The following is a 27,429-nucleotide window of genomic DNA, read 5'->3' on the forward strand; positions in this document are numbered from 1 at the left end:
AGGGTGGATCTGCCTTCCCCAGCCCACTGACTCAAATGTTCATCTCTTTTGGCAACACCTACACAGACAGACCCAGGATTAATACTTTGTATCCTTCAATCTAATCAAGTTGACACTCAGTATTAATCATCGCAGATGCTGTCATATGCTCTCAACATCATTCTCTTTCTCTCACAAGGTTTAAAGCAGCATGCAGTGGCCGGATCTCAGCTCACTGCAAGCTCCGCCTCCTGGGTTCATGTTTTTTATTTTTTTTTATTTTTTGAAATGTAGTCTTGCTTTCTCACCCAGGCTGAAGTACGGTGATGTGATCTCTGCTCACTGCAACTTCTGCCTCCAAGATTCAAGCGATTCTCCTGTCTCAGCCTCTCAAGTAGCTGGAATTACAGGTGCCTGCCACCACACCCAGCTAATTTTTGTATTTTTAGTAGAGATGGGGTTTCGCCATGTTGACCAGGCTGGTCTCGAACTCCTGACCTCAGATGATCCACTCGCCTCAGCCTCCCAAAGTGCTGGGGTTATAGGCATGAGCCACCGTGCCCAGCCTCTCATCCCCTCTTTCCTTAATCTCTTTCTTTGTTCACTTTTCTTTCTTTCTTCCCTCTCTTCTTTCCTTTGTCCTTTTTCTCCTTCATCTCCCACCTCACTGCTTCACCTTTTTTTTTTTTTTTTTTTTTGAGGAAATGAAGTGCTGTAGTTTTAATCTGTTGCTTCCTTAGATTGCATTTTACTTTGCAAGGAACATGGAACTGGGAACCAGACAGATTTAATTTTTATTATCTGCCGCGCCTGTCATAAGCTCTATGACCTTGGTCAGATTACTTCTCTCTTCTTTGATAATGTTTTCATGCTCATAAAATGAGGATTTATTATTCTTACCTTGTAGAATTTGTATGTGGAGTTCTGGTATGCAAACTACTTTACAACCACTGTTAATTGTTCTCCTGGTCTTGGTCAGCACTGAGCATCAGTACCAGTCACAAAATGGGTATTTACTAAAAGCTCAAGTTAATGAATGAATTAATAAAAATCTACTTGTGAGCCAGGTGTCGGCATACCCTTAGGAAACTTTCTCTTTTCTCCATTCTCATTTTTGTTCATTCTTACCAATTTTTCAACTTTCGTGTTTCTCCTCCTCTCTTGCTACCCACCTCCATTTTTTATCCTTTTCTTCTCATTTTTAAAACAGAATTCAGTTATTGAAGAATTTAACAGTGCCTAAAATTGAAAAAGGAAAGTGAATATATTATTTAGAAAAGTGAAGATAAATGTGAATCAGTAGCTTAAAAATTCACAAGTATTTGCCTTCAGGTATCAGAACTTTGGAATAGAGATCGAGCAGAGGGCTGGCTTAATTTATAATTTATATGCCTTCACATATGATTAGGTTGTTGAAAACTGTGTATGTCTTTAATAATTAACTTCCACCTATGGAAGATGAATATTTAGCATCCTTACAATACCACAACCACTGCTACTTCAAACATATTTCCCTTCCTGCTACGTTCCAAATATATATCATTTGTTTACATTTTTAAAAAGATCAATGCTCATTGTTCACATAGCAATAAATTATGGTTCATAGGTGAACCGTATCAGATTCTATGATTACTTTTTTTGCGTAAGTTTTCTTTTTTTCTTGGTGTCAATAATTGCCTTACTTTCAAATTTTGCTTATTTTCTGTTTTCAAGTACAAGGATGTAATTAAACAACAAACCTTGGGCCGGATGCAGTGGCTCACACCTGTAATCCTACCACTTAGGGAGTTCGAGGCAGGTGGTTCACTTGAGGCCTCGAATTTGAGACCAGCCTGGCCAATGTAGCAAAACCCTGTCTCCACTAAAGATACCGAAATTAGCTGGGCATGGTGGTGCGTGCCTGTGGTCCCAGCTACTCAGGAGGCCGAGGCGCAGGAATTGTTTGACTTCCGAAGCGGAAGCTGCAGTTAGCCAAGATGTTGCCACTGCACTCTGAGCAGGGCGATAGTCTTAATATATTTAGACATATCACATAATACCTTCTCCATTCCGTTTGTTTAGAGACATCTCTCCTGTAACTCTCATCTTAGCTGGTTACTTTAAAGTTCAAAGCCTTACTTGTCCATCTAATTTTCTGGAAGATCATATTACCATTATTTTGGGAGTTCCCTGTGACTCTAAACTGAAAAAACTCTTGTTTTTTTCAGATCTTGTGCCTAACTTCCTTGATTTATTCCCTCATGTGAGCCAAGCACACCCCTCAGTATTCTCCTGAGAAATGGTACAGAAGCAGTAGAATTTTTGAGGCCTTACACATTTGTAAATATTTTTATTCTACCCTCAACCTGGAATGATAATTTAACTAGAAATAGAAAGCTAGGTTTGAATGAATTAGTCCTCAGAAATTTGAGGGCTATGGATTTTGATTTAATGCTGCTTTTATGCTGTTGAAGATCCATTATTGTTCTGATTTCAGATGATTTTTATGTAAGCTCCATTTTCGTATGGGTTGCTTTTAGGTTTTCATTTTATCGATGTTTTTTTAAACATTTTATGATGATATGCCTTTTGTTTATTTTCTCATTCATTGTACAGTATACATATTAGGCCATTTTAATACGGAAACTTTAAAAGAATTCATTCTGGAAATTTTCCTGAAATGTTTTTTCTTGGCAATTCTCTTGATTTTATTATATCTCGTTCAGCAGTTCTATTAGTCAGATGGGTTTCTGATATTCTTCATGTTTTAAAACTCTGTTTTCTGATTTTAATAGCCCTCTTCCTTATTTACATTTAATTTCTAGAAATTATGTTGTTTAATGTATCTATTTGTTTTAAATTTTTCTACCCAGAACTGTGTTTTGAGATCCATCAACATTTAATATTTCTCTCTGACTTCCATGTAGCACTCCATGGCACACATCTAAAACATTTTATATACCCTCTAACAAATACCCCAGCTCCTTTTCTGTTCCCACAGATAACACGTTAATGAACATCCTCATTTGTGTTTGCTATGGACATTTCTGTTAGCATCTCATTGAGAGATACACCCAGAAGTTGGTTCTTTTTTTTTTTTTTTTGAGACGGAGTCTCGCTCTGTCGCCCAGGCTGGAGTGCAGTGGCCGGATCTCAGCTCACTGCAAGCTCCGCCTCCCGGGTTCATGCCATTCTCCTGCCTCAGCCTCCCGAGTAGCTGGGACTACAGGCGCCCGCCACCTCGCCCGGCTAGTTTTTTTGTAGTTTTAGTAGAGACGGGGTTTCACCGTGTTAGCCAGGATGGTCTCGATCTTCTGACCTTGTGATCCACCCGTCTCGGCCTCCCAAAGTGCTGGGATTACAGGCTTGAGCCACCGCGCCCGGCCCAGAAGTTGGTTCTTAGGACACACATACATGTCCTTTAGTAGTGCAATGTTTCCGTGTAAAAGGGCTTCACACCTCTACAATCACATTAGTAGTACATAAGGGTTCCTGTGTCTCCACATGCTCTCAGCACATGGCATCATTCAACTTTCTAACTCATATAGCATCCAATTGATAAAAGGTAATATCTCATGGATTTAATTTGCTTGTCTCCAATAATGAATGAGTTTGAACAACTCTTCATATGTGTGTTACACTTTGGGTTTCCTCTTTTGGGTATTATCCCTTCATATCCTTGACATGCATTATCTGCTTGCTTCTTTCTATCCAGTTTGTAGGAGTTCCTTGTAAATGCACATGTGAATCCTTCGGTTCCTAAGAGTTTGATCACCTGGTGGTGGCAATGATGTAACTGGGAAAGCAAGAGATATGGCGAATTATAATGGTACAACCCTCTGGAAAGAAGCCATATTGGGATGTCTGGATTCCAGCAGATTGTGGTTGGGGGAGTTGGTGGAGAATGGGTTGAAGAGATTAAGAGCTGTTGGGTGGAATCACCCAGAGGAGAGACATTGCTGTGCAAGCCACACCAATATTCTCACCAAATTGAGCTTCTGGATGCCAAGATCCCTTGGGCCCCAGGTAATGCCTAGATAACATGGGGTGGACTGTGCTAGCAACTGGCCCTTTTGGGAGTCAGAGGTGGTGATGCTGCTGTGGGCTGCCACTCTAGGCAAGGAGTACATCCCACCATCAGAGGAAGAAGAAGTCTAATTAGGGGTGGTAGTTGGAGCTACCTCTAATCCTCTTATGTATTTTCAGAGCCTAACACTATGATAATTTATAAGAATTCCTCATGTTTTTGGAATACAAACAGCTATTGGTTTTTATTATTACTTAAGTTGAAGGATTTCTCAAAATAGTGCTTATTTAGATAATGACTATACTAACATGATAACATAAATAGTTGCTTGGGAAATTTCACAATATCCTATGTGGCAATTACTAATATTGAGACTTGAAAATATCATAAATCAATATTAATGATATTTTCTTTTACTACAAAGAAATGTAGAAACATTCACTTATTTTTTAAAACTTACAGTAACATTAAAATGAAGGTTGCTAATTAAAGTATTTAAACAAAGCTTTCTAGTAGTCTTTTATAGAAAAATGTAGTTGGATAACATTTTCATAATTTATTTCTACTTACGATTAAGTATGGTAAAGTCTGTTCTTCATCTTTGGTACTTGCTTATGGTCAGTGGAAGACATTGGATTGGCATCTTTTAAAACAGTAGTGTGTATTCTGGGCTTTTAGTGTACTCGTCGCCTGAATAGTGTTCACTGTACCCAACAGGTAATATTTCATCCTTCACCCGCCTCCCACTGTTTGGAGTCTCCAGTGTCTATTATCCCACTTTGTATATTCGTGTGTACCTATTTTTAAAATTTCACTTTTAAGTTAGAACATGCAGTTTTTGGCTGTTGCTGAGTCATTTTTCTTAGGATAATGGCCCCCATTTCCATCCATGTTGCTGCAAGAGACATGTTTCATTCTTCTTTATGTCTGAGTAGTTAAGTATTCCATGGTGTATATATATCACATTTTAAAAATCCAATTATCCATCAATGGGCATTTAGGTTGATTCCATGAGTTTGCTATTGTGATTGCTGCTGTAATATGAGTGTAAGTAACTGTTTGATCTAATGATTTCTTTCCCTTTGGGTAACCCCACCCAATACTGAGAGTGCTATGTAAAATGGTAGCTCTGTTCTTAGTTCTTTGCAAAACCTCCATACTGCTTTCCATAGAAATAATTTATATTTCCACCAACAGCGTATAATCATTCCCTTTTCTCTGCAGCCTCGCCAGCATCTGTGGTTTTCTGACCAACCATTCTGACTGATGTGAGATGGTATCTCATTGTGGTTTTAATTTGCATTTCTCTGATGATTAGTGACATTGAGCATTTTTTCATATGTTAGTTGCTTGTGTGTCTTCTTTTGAGAAATGTCTATTCATGTCCTCTGCCTAATTTTTAATAGGGTTATTTGTCTTTTTCTTGTGGGGTTGATTGAATTTCTTGTAGGTTATGGATATTAGCCCTTTTTTGGATGGATTGTTTGCAAATTCTTTCTCCCATTCTGTAGGTAGTCTCTTTACTTGTCGATTATTTCTTTTGCTGTTCAGAACTTTTTAGTTTAATTAAGTTCTATGTGTCTTGTTTTGTTTTTGTTGCATTTGCTTTTGAGGTTTTAGTCATAAATTCTTTCCATAAGCTAGAGTTTTTCCTAGGTTTTTTCTAGGATTTTTTTTTTTTTTTTTTTTTTTTTTGACGGAATTTCAGAGTTTCACTCTTATTGCCCAGGCTAGAGTGCAGTGGTGTGATCTTGGCTCACTGCAACCTCCGCCTCCAGGGTTCAAGCCATTCTCCTGCCTCAGCCTCCCAAATAGCTGGGATTACAAGTGCCCGTCACCATGTCCAGTTAATTTTTGTATTTTTAGTAGAGACGGGGTTTTGCCATGTCAACCAGGCTGGTCTCGAAGTCCTGACCTCAGGTGATCCACCAGCCTTGGCCTCCCAAAGTGCTGGGATTACAGGTGTGAGCCACCGGCACCTGGCCTTCTAGGATTTTTATAGTTTCAGATCTTACCTTAAAGTCTTTAACCCATCTTGAGTTAATTTTTGTATATGGTGAGAGAAGAGATTGGGGTCCAATTTCACCCTTCTGCATATGGCTGTCCAATTTTCCAGCATCATTTATTGAATAGGGTGTCCTTACCATTATATATTTTTGTCAGCTTTTTCAAAGATCAGTTATAAGAGGGTGTATTAATATATTTTTATCTTTGTGATATGCCTAAAGTCTTATAAATATTTGACACTTTAAAAATTAATACAAACCACAATTTTAAGAGTAAAGTTGACACTTGGAGTTTGTGCTACAGTAGTTTCCTTCCATTCCTCATTTGAGTGTATAAAATGGACATGTGGCCTGACCATGTAGTAAGTAATAATGTGAGCACTATGCCCAAAATAAATGCAGTGTAGATTAGAAAGCCAGCTGATTGCAGCCCCAAATGTAGCTTACTTTTCACCAGCTAGAATTGGGTCTGAGAACTAATTCACCATTTTTGAGGATATATTTTATTTATTTAGTCAGTAGTTGCCTTCTGTCTCTGTGTCTCCTTTCTCTGTCTCTCCATCTTTATCTGCATAGACATATAGTAAGTAATGGCAGCAACCGTGATACTAAAAACAGTACTACACTTCATCTTTTATCTTTTATCTTTTTTCTTTAATCTTTTATCATTTATCATTTATCTTCTAGAACACCCCCTTCTACCTCACTCTTCATCTTTTTTTCCATCAAGATTATTATTTTATTGTGGCTTTATTTTAAACGATTACTTAATTTAAATGCACTTACTGTGGATTGACAGAAAATGTACCATTACAGTATGAAGTCTCTTTTTTTTTTTTAATAATGCCATATCAGTAAGAAAACAGTGATCATGAACAGCATTTAGGAACAATTCATGAGTTTTTTTCCCCTTCCTTTAGCAGCACTGATCTCAGAGAAAAATCTTAGTTTGATGTCCACAACAAGTAACACAAGAGACAAGAGGTAGCTATATGGGGTTACGTTACTAAGTCCAAATAAGACTTGGTTTACCTGAGCAGTAAATCATGGCTTTTGGAGGAGATGTGAGTTGCAAGGTAAAGTGCTTTTTGTTTTCTAGAGGATGCTTCCCTAGATTATAGCTGTCCTTCATGTGGCCTAGTCTTTTATCTCAGCTCTTTAATTTTATGCTTAAACTGAATGTGCTTTTGTTATCTACATCATTGGAACCTTAGAGATCTTTTTTTCTGGCCTGGTGGTGTGAAGGGGCAGGGTTTGAATAAGAGTCCAGGAAGTGGTTCTCAGAATGATTTTTCTATTGCCAGAAATGCTGATGTATTGGCCCCAAATTAACATTTCCAAAAATGTCACCCTACACAAACTGAAAACAAAGATACAAGTGTCGTCACCACAGCTGTGTACTCTCCTCCTGAAACCAGTTTCTTCCTCTTCTGTGAAAAGTGAGAAATTTTAAGCATCTATTTTAAGATGAAAGGGAGTCAGTTTTCTGTACTATACTATAACCCAGCTGGTTGCTCACTTAGTAGATTTGAGTTAGGACTGTTTGTACAGATATGTCCCTTGTACCATGGATAACAGTTTGTTGAACAAATAGAATGTCTGTGAGGGTCTGTGGTGGCCACTATTATAAGAAGAATTATTTCACTTATTAAATATTTATCGAGTATTCATTAGGTATTCCATTTGAAGGTAGATGGGGGTGTATACATAAAATCTCTGCTGCAAGTAAAACATGAACCCTATTAGAGACCCATATATGTAAAACTACATGAACATTCAAAAGGGAGAGAGTTGAAAGAAGGGAATTATGAATGGCATTTATTTGAGCTGAATGCTAAAAGTAGATATAATTTGAATGTGTGGAAATTGGAAGAAATGAGCATTTATGTCAGAGGGAATGACCTAGAGAGAGAAAAGAAAAAAGGATCATGGATACGGAGCTGAAAAAGAGCTAGTGAGAGAGAACTTTAGAAAGGTATGTTGCAGGTAGTTGTGGGCATGAAGTGCCAGATTAAAGAGTAACATCCACCAAGCAAAAGATGGGAAATTCACCGGGGTATCTGCTCCAACAGTGAGTGGAGAGGACTAGCCTCTCTATCCTGAACCTTGGGCCTCTCGTTTCCTTTGGTTCAGCTATTTCATGTTTTGTAATATGAGTTTCTTAACATACCTTTTGTGGTGGAATCCTACTCATTGTCAAGTTGTGTTTATCTTAGTAGGACCACATTTTCTCCTTAGGTAATAAGAATTATTTGAATAGTTTGATTTATTCCCTTCCCTCATTTATAGGTGGTAATACTTTAATGTACAAACATCTCAGTACTTCTTACATGGTCTAAAAGTGATGTGAACTCTTAAAGCAGAACCTTACTTACTCTTCCTTTTCAGCTCAATTTTACCAGCTCACTTTCTAAAATTCCACACATGGAAAAAGATTATGATGGGTGCTTGGAAGTATAACCGAGAAGAAAGTTAAGAGTGCCAATGGATCAAAATAGCATTTTCTAGATAGATAAACCTGAATCTTACAACCTCAGAATAGCAGGAAAATCCCTTAAGCTGGAAGATTTTCCTTCTCTTTAATTAGGTTCAGTTAGGTTCAAAAACCATAATTACTTCTACACTTGACAAAAACTGCAATTACTTCTGCACCAATCTAATACTTCCCTCTCTCCTTTTTTCCCTTCCTCCATCCACCCATCTGTGCATCTATTCATTATTTTTAAATAACCTCTTCTAGGTATTTATGCAAGTAATGAAGCAAAGCATTATGTGTTACAAACACATAATGAACTTGTTTTAAAAAAAATATCAGTTCCAGAATCTCTGGAAGGAGAAAAATAGGAATCTGCATTCTGAACATGCTTATAAACACCTAATTTAGGTGATCCAGAGGTCGCAGTTTTGGAGACACTGAAATAAAAGAAAGGAATAGTACTTCTTTGGCCAATGAAATTTATGATTGTAGTTACTTAGTATTTGTTTCATATGGACTTATAAATGGAAAAGACATATCTAGTGGATACAATATTTATAGTTGTAGAAGGTTATATGCCCAGGTATGTCCCCTTCCCTTCAATGTTTCATTCAATTTGCATTTCTATGGAAGCACGCCATAGGATAAAAGGTAAAGTGACTCCCTTCTCGCTATTTCCCCTCCCAGTTGCTCCCCAAAACTCCAACATATCAGGAACAAAGGTCAGCTATTAGAGTTATGTTCAGAGTTTATGGTACAGAGGTTGTTAATCCTTTCGATTTATTTGACTTTGAATTTTCTTATTTAATTATTTGAAACTACCAGCATTTAAAAGTCTTTTCCTCCATGTCAAGAATGAGTCATTTGATATTTCAGGTGTCTTCTGTGGCTGAGAAATAATATGATTCTGTGAAAAGATTCCATGTGAGTGGTTCTGCAGACATTATATATTGACTCATCTGAATCAACAAAAAGCCTAAGAAAGACATTTTTCTCTTGGTCACATCTCAGACCTACTGGATCAGAATATATTGTTAAGAGTCAATTATAGCGCTCTTGGTGGGACTCACTGTAGCCAGCCTGGCCCCTACACATACTACAGTTCCGTTTGCTCCAAAGGAGATGTGACTTGCCTTTTTTGTTTATGCATGTATTTCTAACTGCAAGATGGAAAGCTTTTTTGAGAGCAGAGTACATAGTGAAATGGCTTGTTTCACTTCCATCTTCCTATTTTTACTAAATTATGGTTTTACACATAGTTGGGACTGACTATCTTTATTAAAGAATTACATGGGACTTTAATGGGAATGGTGAAAATCAGTGTTTTCTGGATGCTCTGAATTAAATATTTTTTGTTGTTATTGCTCTTTTTTAGGATGGAAAGAAGAAGTTTGACAAAGAAAGTGAAAAATATTATTCTATCCTTGAAAAGCATTTAAATTTGTCTGCAAAGAAAAAGGAGTCTCATTTACAAGAGGTAAGCTTTTCCAACTGAAATAATGGAAAAGGCATTAAGTCATATAAAGTCAAAATTTCCGAAGGTAAAACTATCTCAAAATCTGCTACTATTTAATAAAATAATTATGATAGCAATAGCTAAATTAATTGAGAACTTACTATGGAAGATACTTTAAACACATTATAACTGTTCCAAGTGAAGGATTCATATTTCTTTCAACAATGAGAAAGGTTGAAACAAGATCTTTTCCTTTTCTTCTTTTTGAGCATTTTTAAAGGGACAGGACCTATTAAATTCATATTATGGCCTTCATATTAAATTTAAAATATCTGTAACATTGATTTTAAAGCTTTGCTTCAGCATGAGGAGAAAGATAGACACACAGCTACATGTTTTGTTTTGTTTTGTTTTATTTTAGTTTATTTTATTTTGTTTTATTTTATTTTATTTTTGAGATGGAGTTTGGGTGTGTCGTCCAGGCTGGAGTGCAGTGGCGCGCTGTCAGCTCACTGCAACCTCTGCCGCCCGGGTTCAAGCAGTTCTTGTGCTGCAGCCTCCTGAGTAGCTGAAATTACAGGCACATGCCACAATGCCCAGCTAATTTTTGTATTTTTAATAGAGACAGGGTTTCACCATGTTGGTCAGGCTGGTCTTGAACTCCTGACCTCAAGTGATCTGCCTGCCTCGGCCTCCCAAAGTGCTGGGATCACAGGCATGAACCACCGTGCCCAGCTGCTACATGTTTTTAAATCTCAATTATTTTATATCAATTTTCCTTAAGAACAAATGAATAAATATTTTGCTCACATCTACACATCTAAGCAGTTTGTTTCTTCCCTCTGTCCGAAATATATTTTATTCTTCCCATTGGTAGTGTTTTAACTATAATTCATAAAATCAAGGCTAGTTCTTTTACTAAGGAATAGTATAGTTCCAATTTCAGTGTCAAAGTATGTCCAATAAATAAATAACCAGACTCCCTTGCCATTGTCACCTTGAGAACAAAAACAAAAAAACGTGAAGCAGCCCTCATCTCTCCTCCGCCTCCTGGTATACACTGAAGTGAACACCATTAGTAGGGCATTGCTGGGTAGCTGACCCGTAGCTCACCAGTGTTGTCTAAAAAGTGATCGGGAACCATATGCAGTGTTCTTTAGTCTCTTCCTCCTCTCTCGTCACTTATAGATGTTGTAGTCCAGAGCCTCTTTCCCGATCCTTCTGCTAGGAAAACCTCCTCCCTTTCTGAACTGCTTTTCAAGTTCAACCTGGTCCTCAGCTCCCTTTATTCCTTTTCTTGTTTCTCCTACCTCTGAGTTCAACTAGAAGGCATGCTTGACAACTCAAGAGTATCACAAAGTTCCTACAGCCTCAAAAAGAAATAGGAGTGTGATTTTGGCATCTGATTCCCTTTTTTTCCAACAGGCATATGTTCTCATCGACAGTATCAAATTTCTTTATTTAAAGATGTTCAACATTGGGAAGATTTGTTTTGCTTAATATTAATATATGACTTCATCAGTATGCTTTCTGTTATTAACACATACTATTAAAAATAGTATAATTTAATATATAATTGTGTGCTTGTGGAAAGATTTTGATATTAAACTGATGGAAGACAATCTGCCATTAAGAAAAACTAGATTTCTATTTTAAATTTCTTGGACATATTTAACCTTACTGTATTTGGTACTGCTTGTTGTAATTTAATACTGTGTTTACATGTACCAAATGTCTTAAATGATCATGGTAAGACCAAATGTCTTAATACCTTGCACTAGAATAAACCTAAGAGAGAAGGGGGTGATGGTATGAATGTGGATGTAGTCATGTAGAGAGACACTCATCTAATTATCACCAGTATATCATCATCTACCATGCCCAGGGCTATGGCCAGGTACCTTTTTACAAATTGACTAAGGGAAAATTAAGCGTGGTCTTTAGAGACCCTAAAGAACTTTAGGTTCCTGATAAATATGAGAAATCATTCTTTAAAGATACTGCTTAAACCATCTTAAGGAAATGATAACATTATCCTGATTTTAAAGTGCTCTAGAGAATATATCCCAATTTTTCCTGACAACTTAGCTCAATATTTGTTACTTGCCTTGCTTTAACAACTTAGGCTACGGTAAAACAGAAAATACATTCTGGTTTCATATTTAAGTGGAGGCTGAAAGATAATAGCATAGTAACATCCTCCTCCCACCTCACTCCACAAGTACACAGACACTTCTTTTCCAGGAGATACATCCTAGAACACAACACAACTAACACATTGTGTTAAGGTAGCTTCTCAGGGGTATATAATGTAGACAAGGCAAAATGTAGCTTGGGTGCCCCCCGCCCCCACCCCTCTAGGAATCACACCTGTTGTAGGGAGATGCTGCCATAAACATATTTAATTCTGTGACATGGTATTAAAAGTCATCTGCTCCTTTCTGGAACAGCTCTGGTCCTTCTGTCAGCCCCAAGCTTATTAACTCGTTCTCATAAAGGCCCTCTGTGCCTTCCTACCTGCACAGCTGACTCCTTAATCATCTTGTTGATGAAAAATAAGTGGCTGCCCGTTTCCAGGACTGAATTGAAGGGTCATCTTTTATTAACAAAATCCCAAGACCATCAATTAGACCATTGGAGTAAACAATTGGAGAATCAGAAGCAAACTTTTCAAGATTATAGGCTTTACAGTGGATGAAAAGAAGTAATATTTGTTATGTAAATAAATAATTCTTTTCTAAGCATAAAAGGAAGGTATCATAACGGAAATGTGGAAAGACCTGAATGCATAAAAATAAGTAATCTGTTTCAAAAGACATTAAACCAAATTAAATGTCAAACCATTAGGGAATGTAAACAACATATGATATGGGGTTATCATCTCTCATATACAAGAAGAGTTTGCCAATCAGTGTCAGAAAGGTAAACACTTCAATGGAAAAAATGGGCTAAGGATGCAAACAGGCATTGACTAAGGAGGAAATATGAGTTATAATAAATATGGTTAGCTTGAATGCCACATGTATTTGAAAATGCAAATAACAACATGTCATTTTCAACTTGATAAAGATAATATCTATTGTTAGTGAAGGTATAGGAAACTGGGCACACATTTGTTCTCCCAGTGCGAGCATAAAAAGATTTAATCATTCTTAAGGTAAATTTGACATTGTATTTCAACAAACCTGAAACATGCTAGGTAGTTGAGATGATTTCTCTTGGTAAGAATTTACCCCAAAGAAATGATCAGAGATAAGCGTAAAAATTGTGTAGATATTGTTTAAATACTGATACAGGAATTATTCATAAGTTCAGAAATGTAGAAATATCTGAAATGGCACAAAGAATGGGGTAAATATACAAATGTAGTTTGACCAAAAATGGAGTGTGATATGTTAAAAGTTTTATTTGGAGAATCATTTAAAGACATTGAGAAATAGTCATACAAATAGGAAAAAAGCAGATTGTAAACCAGAATGTACAGTATTATACCAGGCTTGTTTTAAAGGAAGTTTGTGTGTGTGTGTGTGTGAGACATCAAAATATTAACAGTGGGATTGCAATTCTTACTATCTTCACATTTCTCTGTCATAGTAACAAATAATGAATCGGCTTACAATAACAAATATTTTTATATTTATAATTAGGAAAAAAGTAAAGAGAAATCTAGACATCCAGATATTGGTTTTTCCACCTATCACTAACTACTCTTTCAGTAGGTTCCTCTTGAGGCACCTCCTAAATGAAGCGAAGTCCTTAGGCATAGTTCTTATATCTCTATTCTTATCCTTCAGTTTCTGTCCCTGAAACCTCCTCTACTTTCACATTGTTCATAACATCTGGATGAACATCTCTCATGGCATGATTTTGTCATGCCTGACTGTCTTTGCACTGTCCTCTGGCTGGTTACCAATACTTTAGATTGACCAATTCCTAGTGAAGTGCGAAATCTTGCACCTCACCATCTTTTACCAAATTTGCTCCCACCTGACATTTTCTCAATTATCTGTTAATGCTAGCATTATTTTTTTATCTATTTTTGAGAACAAGTTTCACTCTGTTGCCCAGGCTGGAGTGCAGAGGCGTGATCTTGTCTCATTGCAACCTCTACCTCTTGGGTCCAAGCAATTCTCATGCCTCAGCCTCTCGAGTAGCTGGGACTGCAGGTGTGCACCACCATGCCCAGCTAAGTTTTGTAGTTTTAGTGGAGACAGGGTTTCACTCTGTTGGCCAGGCTGGTCTCAAACTCCTGACCTCAAGTGATCCTCCTGCCTCAGCCTGCCAAATTGCTGGGATTATAGGCATGAACTACCATGCCCAGCCTAGTAGTAGTATTTTTTTGTATCAAATTTATCTGTGGCTTTTTCCTTGCTTCTCACACTCATATCATTCAGCTTCTCTTTCTTGCTGGGGTGCACCAGACTCCTTCACCATTATCAGATAAGAGATCTTTTTTTTTTTTTTTTTTTTTTTTTTTTTTTTTATTATTATACTTTGAGTTCTAGGGTACATGTGCATAACGTGCAGGTTTGTTACATATGTATACTTGTGCCATGTTGCTGTGCTGCACCCATCAGCTCGTCAGCACCCATCAACTTGTCATTTACATCAGGTATAACTCCCAGTGCAATCCGTCCTCCCACCCCCCTCCCCATTATAGGCCCCGGTGTGTGATGTTCCCCTTCCCGAGTCCAAGTGATCTCATTGTTCAGTTCCCACCTATGAGTGAGAACATGCGGTGTTTGATTTTCTGTTCTTGTGATAGTTTGCTAAGAATGATGGTTTCCAGCTGCATCCATGTCCCTACAAAGGACACAAACTTATCCTTTTTTATGGCTGCATAGTATTCCATGGTGTATATGTGCCACATTTTCTTAATCCAGTCTGTCACTGATGGACATTTGGGTTGATTCCAAGTCTTTGCTATTGTGAATAGTGCTGCAATAAACATACGTGTGTATGTGTCTTTATAGCAGCATGATTTATAATTCTTTGGGTATATACCCAGTAATGGGATGGCTGGGTCATATGGTACATCTAGTTCTAGATCCTTGAGGAATCGCCATACTGTTTTCCATAATGGTTGAACTAGTTTACAATCCCACCAACAGTGTAAAAGTGTTCCTATTTCTCCACATCCTCTCCAGCACCTGTTGTTTCCTGACTTTTGAATGATCGCCATTCTAACTGGTGTGAGATGGTATCTCATTGTGGTTTTGATTTGCATTTCTCTGATGGCCAGTGATGATGAGCATTTTTTCATGTGTCTGTTGGCTGTATGAATGTCTTCTTTTGAGAAATGTCTGTTCATATCCTTTGCCCACTTTTTGATGGGGTTGTTTGTTTTTTTCTTGTAAATTTGTTTGAGTTCTTTGTAGGTTCTGGATATTAGCCCTTTGTCAGATGAGTAGATTGCAAAAACTTTCTCCCATTCTGTAGGTTGCCTGTTCACTCTGATGGTAGTTTCTTTTGCTGTGCAGAAGCTCTTTAGTTTAATGAGATCCCATTTGTCAATTTTGGCTTTTGCTGCCGTTGCTTTTGGTGTTTTAGACATGAAGTCTTTGCCCATGCCTATGTCCTGAATGGTACTACCTAGGTTTTCCTCTAGGATTTTATTTAGAAAACCCCATTGTCTCAGCCCAAAATCTCCTTAAGCTGATAAGCAACTTCAGCAAAGTCTCAGGATACAAAATTAATGTGCAAAAATCACAAGCATTCTTATACACCAGTAACAGACAGAGAGCCAAATCATGAATGAACTTCCATTCACAATTGCTTCAAAGAGAATAAAATACCTAGGAATCCAACTTACAAGGGATGTAAAGGACCTCTTCAAGGAGAACTACAAACCATTGCTCAGTGAAATAAAAGAGGACACAAACAAATGGAAGAACATACCATGCTCATGGATAGGAAGAATCAATATCGTGAAAATGGCCATACTGCCCAAGGTTATTTATAGATTCAATGCCATCCCCATCAAGCTACCAATGAGTTTCTTCACAGAATTGGAAAAAACTGCTTTAAAATTCATATGGAACTAAAAAAGACCCCGCATCTCCAAGACAATCCTAAGTCAAAAGAACAAAGCTGGAGGCATCACGCTACCTGACTTCAAACTATACTACAAGGCTACAGTCACCAAAACAGCATGGTACTGGTACCAAAACAGAGATATAGACCAATGGAACAGAACAGAGTCCTCAGAAATAATACCACACATCTACAGCCATCTGCTCTTTGACAAACCTGAGAGAAACAAGAAATGGGGAAAGGATTCCCTGTTTAATAAATGGTGCTGGGAAAATTGGCTAGCCATAAGTAGAAAGCTGAAACTGGATCCTTTCCTTACTCCTTATACGAAAACTAATTCAAGATGGATTAGAGACTTAAATGTAAGAGATCTTTTTATATTCACATGTACCCAGGCCACCACTTAATGTATTCTGCACTGTCCTCATGTTAATCTTGAATATTGCTTGTTTCTTGTCAGCCTCCTCCTCAAGTTTTTGTATTGCCTATACGATGAAATCTACACTCATTCTATATTTTTCTGCCTTAACTCTCATTTCTGTCTCCTCCAAACAAAACCTTTAGTCACAAACCTTTTGTCCTACCTAAGCATAGCGTCTCTTTTCCTGACTGTATCACGTCACTCAGACTCTTCTCGTTTTATCTCTTCCTCATTCTTCAAAGTCAAACGTAAATCTTTTCTCCTTGGGAAATTGCCAAGACGAACTCTGCTGGGGAGACCCTAACCCAGCGGCGCTAGAGGAATAATAGACACACACATACAGAGGTGTGAAGTGGGAAATCAGGGGTCTCACAGCCTTCAGAGCGGAGAACCCCAAACGGAGATTTACCCACATATTTATTAACAGCAAACCAGTCATTAGCATTGTTTCTGTAGATATTAAATTCACTAATCCCTTATGGGAAACGAAGGGATGGGCCGAATTAAAGGAATAGGTTGGGCTAGTTAACTGTAGCGGGAACATTTATGCCCTTAAGGCGTAAATCGCTCATGCTGTAGTTTGTGACTTAAGAATGCCTTTAAGCGGTTTTCTGCCCTGGGCGGGCCAGGCATTCCTTGCCCTCATTCCCGTAAACCCACAACCTTCCAGCTTGGGCATTAGGGCCATTATGGACATGTCACAGTGCTGCTGAGATTTTGTTTATGGCCAGTTTTGGGGCCAGTTTGTGGCCAGATTTTGGGGGGCTTACTCCCATCAAGAAATGATTCAACAAATATCACCTGACGCATTTCCCTCTCTTTTGAATTGAGATAGCTTTACAATAAGCTAGCTGCAGAGCCATATGGTTTTCTTATGCAATTAATCTGGTTTCTTTAGGTCCCTTTTTGCCAGGTAAACAACAGTTTACACCTGTTGTTCTGGCCTAATTATTACTAGTGCTCCCTTTCAGTTTTAAAATTATCTCAGTTCAATTGATGAATCCTAGGCTTACTCTACTTATCCAGTACAAAATATATAGCACCAGTTGCTAGTGGATTTATAAGCAAGTGTTTGCTAGTGAACCATATGATGAGCTTACATACTAAAGAGATATATTCTAAGTAAAAGAATGTCTTTCTATATCTTATACTGTAAAGAAATTGAACTGTCACATTCCTTAAGTACTATATGCTCTGGATGACGTTTCTTAGCAGCTTTGGTCTATCAAATTTCTGTAGTCTACATTGGAGGCTATGAAAACACCCTATAAGTAGCAAACAACAAGAGTCATTTCTCTTTTAACCTTTTTTTGCTTCCTATTCCCCTTTTTGGAGCGGGGTGAGTGGGATGAGACTGCATGGCAAATACGTTTCTGAAGAAATGACTTAATACTTTTGTGTTGGGGTCCCCAAGACCACCCCCAGCTTTGGTAATTTGCTTGGAGAACTCACAGGACTCACATATAGTCATACGCATGGCTAAGATCTATTACAGTGAAAGGAAATAAAGAAAGGGTACAGGGGACAAATTCTGGGGGAAACCAGGTGCAACCTTCTAAGAGTACTCTCCCAGTGGAGACACACAGAGCATGCTCAATTCCCCCTGCAAGGGGCTGTGGCCTGTGAAATGTTGTCCACCAAGGAAGTTCATTAGAGACTTGTTGCCTAGAGGTTTATTGGAGGCTGGTCACATAGCACCCGCTCCCGGGCATGTACCCAAATTCCAAACTCCCAGAGGGAAAGGAGGTGTTTGCATAAACCATATTGCTTGTACAAACAGTTTAGGTGCAGTAAGCCATCTCTTAGCTGTTAGAGTGATGTGAACCCTCCCTAAACTAACATTCCCAGACACCAGCCAAGGGCAAGCTTTGTAAGCAAACCTTTCAAGAAACAGCAGTCAGACCTGCTGTGCTAAATCTTTTCTGCATAGTTCTGTTGACTAGAAAAAAAAACCATTTTAGACTCTGAAGGTCTCAACATTCTAGTTTGTTCCCATGTGCACAGAACACAATCAACGATGTTTTATATATATTTTTATTTATTTATTTTATTTATTTTTTATTTTTTATTATACTTTAAGTTCTAGGGTACATATGCACAATGTGCAGGTTTGTTACATATGTATACATGGGCCATGTTGGTGTGCTGCACCCATCAACTCGTCAGCACCCATCAACTCATCATTTACATCAGGTATAATTCCCAATGCCTTCCCTCCTCCCTCCCCTCTCCCCATAATAGGCCCCTGTGTGTGATGTTCCCCTTCCCGAGTCCAAGTGATCTCATTGTTCAACTCCCACCAATGAGTGAGAACATGTGGTGTTTGGTTTTCTGTTCTTGTGATAGTTTGCTGAGAATGATGGTTTCCAGCTGCATCCATGTCCCTACAAAGGACATGAACTCATCCTTTTTTATGGCTGCATAGTATTTCATGGTGTGTATGTGCCACATTTTCTTAATCCAGCCTGTCACTGATGGACATTTGGGTTGATTCCAAGTCTTTGCTATTGTGAATAGTGCTACAATAAACATACGTGTTCATGTGTCTTTATAGCAACATGATTTATAATCCTTTGGGTATTTTTTCTTTTTTTAAAAAAAAATAGAGACAGCATCTCACTTTATTGCCCAGGCTGATCTTGAACTCCTGGGCTCAAGTAGTCCTCCCACCTTGGCATCTCAAAGTTTTGGGACTACAGATGTGAGCCACCATATCCAGCCTGACATTATCTTTTAAAGTAAATAAAATTTCCAAAATAACTTGTGGAATAGAATAGTGCCCCTATTCTTGCATCCCTTTCACCCAGTAGTGTGCTAAGACGCTCCAGAGAGTCCTTTTCCTGCATCTCTTTCCAGCTCCCGCATTCTGTGATGTTGAGTTCGTGTTTTGAAACTGGCCATTTTGGCATTATTTGTACCACAGAAACCACAAATATTGCAAATCAGGCTTTTCTCCCCAGAGAGCCAGCTGTTTATTGACACCTATCCCTCATTACTAAATTAATTAATTCTTATGTATATAGTGTGTTCCAATAAGCAATGGTAAGAAGAAAAGAAATATGATTTGTGTGGAATGCTGATGTTCTTTTTGTTTGCACCTCTATCTTTCATAAATGATGTGTGGGAGCTGAAAAGTTTTGGGCTCAAATCTCCTACCTGATTTATACATTCTTCACATTTATTAGCTTAAAAATTTAAAATACTCAACTTTAAACGTCTCTAGTGAGTTGCTGGTAATATTGGATTCTTTGTAATCACCTAATTAAATGCATAATAAGTATATATAATTACAGCTGATTCTTGAACAACGTGGGGGTTAGGGGCATCTGCTCCCTGCACAGTTAAAAGTACATGTATAATTTTTTACTCCTCCAAATCTTAATTACTAATAGGTTCTATTAACTGGAAGTCTTACCAATAAAATCTTTTTTTTTTTTTTTAATTTTGCTTGTCAAACTACCATTATAAATGGCTTCAAGTTTTCTATCCCCAAATTGGTGTCAATGGATACTTAGTAGAGTAGGATACTTATCCTTATAAGGATACTCCATAGATCCCCTTCTTTCCATTGGCTTTTGTAACATCCAGCTGGCAACAAGGAAGTTAGAGGTGGGCAAGAAAAGTAAGTCATGTCTCTCTGCTAAGCCAAAGTCACTTTTAAAGAGTGCATCTGAGGGTGATAGTAGGCAGAGAAGAGGGAAGAGAGAAGCATTGTCTAAAAGAAAATGAAATCACCTCAGTAATACTCTCTTATACTTTGTCAATAGAACCTCATTGCAATCAGATATAATGTATGTGCATGGCATTGACATAGCATTATTCATCAGGTTAGAGCCATAGAACTTTTATTTGTCTGTTTATTTGTTTGACTCTGCTACCAGCATCATCTAAGATCTTACCTAATGAAGTGGCTTTCCTGCTTAATATTCTTAGATGCTTCTCCCTCCATTAAAATCCTAATTTGTTATGTAGCATCCAAGATATTTTACAGTATGATGCTATCCTCACTTGTCCCTCTTCTTCTCCATGTGTTCACACTGCAGTCAAATCCATCTCTTCATGCCTCTTTACTTTTTCAGGAAAATGTCCCCTGCTTTTTTTATATTGTTGACAATTCAGTCAATTGTTCATCTTAAGATTCAACTCCAAATACCACCATTTTGTCCCATAATTTTGAATTTTATCTGTCCTTCTATGATCCCATAATTTTTCATTTACATTTCTTGTATTTTTTTTTTTTAACTGCAATGGGTATTGTGTACTTATTCTGTGTGTGTATGTGTCTGTGTGTATATCTCCTGCCCCACACACTATATGCTCTTATAGGCAAGGACTATAATAAGTGCTGTGTTAAACTTTTTCTTGGAGTTACTTTGTAATAAAGATAGCAGAGCAGAAATTGAGTCTCTCTCTCTATGTAGAACCATCAATAATCACCCTCTGGTTTTTCTCTTTAGGCAGATACACAAATTGACCGAGAACACCAGAACTTCTATGAAGCATCATTAGAATATGTCTTTAAAATTCAAGAGGTCCAAGAAAAAAAGAAGTTTGAATTTGTTGAACCGGTAAGTTTCAGATTTTTTGTAAAAATGGTAGGCTGAAAACAATCTATGGAAAAAAAGTACACTTTTTTTTTTATAATATATAATTTTTCTTGAAAATTATGATTGATAAAAATAGAAGGGGAGTAGGGAAGGGATGAACAGGTGGAGTACAGGCAACTTTTAGGACAGTGAAACTCTTCTGTACAATAGCGTAGTGATGGATGAGAATACCCTTGTACATTTGTCAAAACCCATAGAATGTATAGCACAAAAACTGAGCTCCAATGTATACTATGGATTCAGTTAATATTAATGTATTAGCATTGTCACATCGGCTATAACAAAAGTACCACAGAAATGCAAGATGCTAATAAGAGAGGAAGCTGTTAGCGGGAGGGAAGTACAGAGGTGGTGGGGGACAGGTGAGCTGAGGGGGCATAAGGGAACTTCATTCTTTCCACTCATTTTTTGGCAAACCTAAAACTGCTCTAAAAATGAAGTGTATTAATTAAATAAATTAAAAAGAAAAGAGGCTGTGCATTATCTATACATGAATGAGTACACTTCACCAGTAAAATGACCCATTTAGCAAAACTTTAGACAGAGAGGGAAAACCGAAGGCTCTGTTTTCCCCTTTGTTCTGTGCTCCCCTTCCTCACAGGGCTCGGATCTGCTGGACTTTCCTATGAAGTCATTTATTTTCCTAAGTCAGTGTAAAATGTAATGGATTTCCTAATGTAAACTGCATTACAGAAAAGAACAGGTGGCTGGTCTTTATAAGCTTATTTCATTTTTTAGCATTTTTTTCAAGGGATATCCTAATGTGTTCCAATATTGCCTAAAAAGGCATCTTGACAAAGTGGCATGTATGATGAATAAAGGTTTGCTCTAGAGTCAGGTGATCTGTTGTCTGCATTCTTCAATTCCCATGAGATCAGAGGATAGGCTTAATAAATGTATAAGTAATCAAATATCTAATTTAAGCCATTCTTTTCTTCCTATGTCAGTCCTTTAAAAAATCCATTCATAATAAAAATAAAATACTCTATTTCTAGGTTAGTGGATATGATAAGGAGAAGGCAAAGGAAGACAACATTGTAAAATGTATTTCACATGAATCATTTTCTAATGGAAATCCACCAGCTGTCCCCTAAAGATAATGGAAAACTGAGACAGAGCAGAGGTTGGGGACAGTTATCAGGCCCAACCTGGCTTCCAGGACCTCTTCCTTTAGTTAGACCTCTTCCTTTAGTTGGACTCTCTCCTGTAAACTAGGCAGTAGGCACATTTGCAAGACCAGCTTTCAGCTAGAAAGATTAGGGAACTGAAGACCACCACTCAGGCTCAGGGATTTAACTTTTACCTTTTATTTAGAATAACAAACTGAAGTTCAAGTTCTGTTTACCAAACACTTAATCCTTAAATCTCCTAGGATTATCCTCTTATCTAGCAGACACTTTAAGATCTGATTAAACTTTATATGACCTAGAGAATGTTCTGAAGCTCATCTGGGATTCATGCAAAACTAGCCAGCCTAACGTTTCCTGTTCTAGGAAGATGACCACTACTTATGGTTCCTGGTCCCCTTCCCATTGACTAAGTCCCACCCCAGAATCCCACCATGGTTTCTGAAGCCTCGCTTCTTGCTAGCAAACTACTTCCCTAGAGCCTGCCCCTTGGGAGTTTTGAATTGCAGCTCTTCTTGACACCAAACCGTCTGAGACCCCATTAATTCTGACAGTTTTTCTCTATATTCCTTCCTTATGTCTTCCCATTTCCTTCAGCTACTGTGCTGATCTGCTGTGCTGTTGTTTCTTCTCACACCTGGAATAATCCTTCCACATCTGTATGCCTTTATTCCTCTTGGAAGATGATATGGGGGTCACTTGTTTCCCTAGGTCTCTTTTATAGCCCATCCTGTCTGGGAACAGTGAACTAGAACATTCTGTAAGATGACATCAGATGTATAAAGAGGAGATTGTAAAAAAATGTTTGCTCACAGGTGGCAGAAGGAATGACAAGAATTTATGAATTCCTGTAAAAATACGGTAGAGAAGTAGAAGCCATCTTTCAATGGAAATGTGTTTTCTTCCCTCTACCTTATCCGAAGCTATGATGTCCTGATAAGTCTTCTGTCGTGCATACCTTTCTTATGACACCACAGTCAAAACTGATGTTAAAATTGTCCTTCTTCCAAAATATTTTCCTGGCTGCTCTGTTTTTCCTATTAGAGCGTCTGGCCAAACCAAATAGTGCTGTCAGTTTGGTCTCGTCCTCATTTCTAGCCTCAGAGTCTCATCCATGGAGTTGTACTTAATATCCATTTGAACAATGAGAATAGAAATGGGATCCATGAAGCATGAGTATGTATGTCGATCTTTAGGTTATGCATTGACAAATTAATTTGGAGGAGAAAAGTTGTAAACCAAAGCTCCCAGGAGCTATAAACATGAAAAGACATGAAAATACTTTAATGTCTTTGCTGTTTCTGTTCTTTAAAAATCCAATTCTTGTTTATATTGCTATTGCTTGTTGCAGAAATCTAGTAGTCTATTCTAGCTTTAGCCCAGATTAGTTTAACAAATAAGCATTAGAGTAAAGCAAATGCCCTGGGGATGGGTCTATCTCCTATAGATTGTAAGAAATCCAATAGAAAATATGAACAGGGGATAGTGATTCACGAAATAATATTCTTACCTTATGATGATATATTTGAGATTAGTTTACATTGTTTTAATTAATATCAAGATCATACTGCTTGTCATAAAACTTCTATGCAATATTCATGTGCTATTAAGAATAAATATTCTGGCTGGCGTGGTGGCTCATGCCTGTAATCCCAGCACTTTGGGAGGCCAAGGCGGGTGGATTGCTTGAGGTCAGGAGTTCGAGACCAGCGACCAATATGGTGAAACCTTGTCTCTACTAAAAATGCAAAAATTAGCTGGGCGTGGTGGCACGTGCCTGTATTCTAAGCTACTTGAGAGGCTGAGGCACGAGAATTGCTTGAACCTGGGAGGTGGAGGTTGCAGTGATCCAAGATCGCACCACTGCATTCCAGCCTGGGCAACAGAGTAACACTCTGTCTCAATAAATAATAAATAAATAAATAAATATAGATCTGACACATGGACTAAAAGAGGACATTCAAGTGTTATTTATAAATAAACTACGTGTTATTGTTTTAAAAGCATACCTGAAATCAATTTTTTTGTCAGTGTTTGGTGTTTTTTGAGATGGAGTTTGCCCTATTGCCCAGGCAGGAGTGCAGTGGCATAATCTCAGCTCACTGCAACCTGCACCTGACAGGTTTAAGCGATTCTCTTACCTCAGCCTCGTGAGCGAGTAGCTGAAATCACAGGCGTACACCACCACACCCAGATAATTTTTTTAGTTTTAGTAGAGACAGAGTTTCACGACATTGGCCAGGCTGGTCTCGAACTCCTGACCTCAGGTGATCCACCTGTTTCGGCCTCCCAAAGTGCTGGGATTACAGGGTGAGCCACCATGCCTGGCCTGAAATCAGTTTTTTAAACTCAGTTGTCTATAAGCTATGCAAGTTTAAGAGCCATCTTTTTTCCAGTTTATTATATTTTATATAGAAAGGGATTATAGCTCACTGGTTTTTTCTAGACCCACCATTCTGTATGGTAATAATTACCCATAGCTAGTCTAAGTTAGGATGTGTTGTAAGTATAAAATCAACATCAACCTGCAGAATCTTAGTATGAAAAAATGGACAATAGCTCATTAATACCTCTTTTATACTGATTACAGGTTGAAATGCTATTTTGGATATATTGTATTAAAATAAATTATTCAAATTTATTTCACTTTTTTTTTTTTTAAGTATTTAAAATATGTTTACTAGCCGGGCACGGTGGCTCACGCCTGTAGTCCCAGCACATTAGGAGGCTGAGGCGGGCAGATCGCTTGAAACCAGTAGCTCAAGACCAGCTTAGCCAACATGGTGAAACCTCGTCTCTACTAAAAATACAAAAACTAGCCAGGCGTGGTGATGGGTGCCTGTAATCCCAGCTACTCGGGAGGCTGAGGCACGAGATTCACTTGAACCCTGGAAGTGGAGATTGCAGTGAGCCAAAATCACGCCACTGCACACCAGCCTGGGTGACAGAGTGAGACTAGTTAATTACACATTGGCTTCATTTGTGGTTCATATTATGTTTCTGTTGAACAGCAGGCTCATCCTTTCAGATGTGTCAACAAGATACATAAGTTTAGGTTTATGATGGGGGAAAGAGATCAGGGAGGGAGAAACATCTCCTGACTCTTGGTTATAATATTCACCTACTGCTCAGAGCTGCCTGAGGTTTATGAGAACTTTTATGGATTAGAAGAAGCAGTTCTAGAAGTACTCTGAACACAAACAGCTTAAGTAAGAGTTGTGGAGGAGCCCAGAGGTCTCAGAAGTATTTCACGGTACATAAAGGTTTGTGGCTTAGAAAACGGAATCTTATTATGACTCATCTGCCTTATGATTCTTTCAGCTGTAAACTTGTGTATGTGTTGATTATGTCCTTTAAGCCTACTTAGTTGGATGTATGTTTTGTGAGCAACTACTATGTGCTATGTGTTTTCTCTGTGTTAGCTCACATAAATCCATAACAGCATTATTACGAAGTAGTTGTTAGATGAAGAAGCTAAGTTACAGAAAGATTGTTGGTTGCCTAAGGCCACAAATCTGAAGTGGCAGATAGGAACCCAGAACCCAAATCCGAAGTCATGGTGTAGTACCACTTCCTTAGTGGCCACTTAACTACAGAAATTAATCCTTCCTGATAATATTTGCTCTGGCCAAATAAAATGGATGATTAGAAAATTATACTGTGTAGTTATGTTAGTTCCTTAAAATTAGAAGAAAATAAGAGATTTACCTTTGGTAAGCAGAGACGGAAAGTATCATAGCTAAATGAGTTGGAATAAGATGTAATTTGGCTCCACATCTTACAGCTGTGCAAATATGGCACATTTTACAAATTCTCTGCCTTAGGTTTTTATCTGTATATTGAGGACAAAAATAATGTGTAGTTCCCAGGATCGTGGTGAGGATCAACCAGCACAGGTAATGCGTTGAGAGCTTGTATTGTACCTGGTACATCGTTAGCATCAATAAAGCACCAGCCAGTGTGTACCTCACTTATACTGTGATTGCTAGATAGGAAAACAACACTTATGAATCCCTTTGTTAGTTGTGGCTTTAAAGCCCCAGGTAGCTTTTTTAAAAACACATTTTAATTTTAGCCTTCTAAATATACGCGTAGAGTAAGTTTTGTAATAGCATTTTCATGTTACAGTATTCCTTTTAGACTCCATTATAGTCTTTTTGTATTAATGTTTAAAGTTAATGCAGAAAATGAAAATAAATCATCATATATAAACTAAAATATAGTGCTTTTGGTGTTCTTCCCTTGGACTGCTAAATCCAATTTAAATTTTTTGCTGAAGAAAATTTTGCCTAATTTGCTAACATGTTTTAGCTTGTTATTATCAAGAAGTATACTATAAAATACTTTTTAGAGTCTCTGAATTTAAAAAGCTTAAATAATTTTGAGATTGAAATGCTACTGGCTAAGTCTTTTTAAAAAATCCATCTGCTGGTATATAGATGAGCAGATTTTGAAAAATTAACCTTTTGAGTTTTTTTCTTTTTCAATATAATCAATTAGCTTTAATTTAGTAAATCAAAGGGAAAAAAATAAGGTAGCATCATTGTTTTTTGAAACTCTGTAGGACTAAAGGTTAAATTTCTATCCTGTTTAAAATCTGTGGGTAATCAAATGAAATAGCAAAGCTTTTAAATAAAAATAAAATCTGCAACAGTTCATGGATAAATCTAAAGTTCAGGGTACTGTTATTGAAAATTGGAAATTTGTGATATAATTTAATGAACAGAATTTTATAAAAGTAAGAAAAATGCATCCCATGTATTTGATAGAAATCAATCATGTAGCTTCTGCTGGACTTTATCACCTTGCTGGTGACAGTACCTTCTCTATTACAACTGAGCTCTAAAGATAAGCTGGCCATTCATCAATGCTGTTCCTTTACCACCGAAGTGTACCTCAGGCCTCTTCATCTGAATTCCTTCCTCTTGAATGCTCAGAAATCCATCTTTTCAGGAATTCCAATGATGTTTTTCAATGCTGAGGCGATGGATGGCCACGGCTTTGTTTTATTAATCAGTGTGCATGTCTGTCCATTCATTCATTCGTGCTTCTGTCCTCTGATTTTAAAAGCAGTCTTTTCCAGGCCAGCATTGACTGGCCACTTTCCATTCTTGGCTCTCTTTTTATCTTCAAGTTTCTCATTATTTATTTGATTAGATTTGTATATCTTTTTGTTTTCTTGCCATGAACTCCCTTGCACATCTATGCATTAGACTTAAAGCAATCTGTAGTCATTTTGAAGGTATCCTTTAAGATGTTTATCTCGAAGTCTCCTCCAGGCAGGGAATTGCAAAGACTACAGATTTAACTCACAGGCC

At 37.7% G+C, this 27,429-nt stretch overlaps 1 protein-coding gene across 2 annotated transcripts in view; it reads left to right on the forward strand.

The window, feature by feature from the left end:
• ARHGAP42 (Rho GTPase activating protein 42) overlaps positions 1-27,429 on the forward strand; it is a 314,274-nt gene that overhangs the window by 218,039 nt on the left and 68,806 nt on the right. For both annotated transcript variants that reach the window (XM_038005287.2, XM_073020535.1), the window contains exons 5-6: positions 9,843-9,944; positions 20,835-20,945. In XM_038005287.2, coding sequence (XP_037861215.2) covers positions 9,843-9,944; positions 20,835-20,945 — 213 coding nt within the window. The remainder of the gene's footprint in view (positions 1-9,842; positions 9,945-20,834; positions 20,946-27,429) is intronic.

Source organism: Chlorocebus sabaeus, chromosome 1 (genome assembly GCF_047675955.1).
Source record: "Chlorocebus sabaeus isolate Y175 chromosome 1, mChlSab1.0.hap1, whole genome shotgun sequence".
Taxonomy (NCBI): Eukaryota; Metazoa; Chordata; class Mammalia; order Primates; family Cercopithecidae; genus Chlorocebus; species Chlorocebus sabaeus.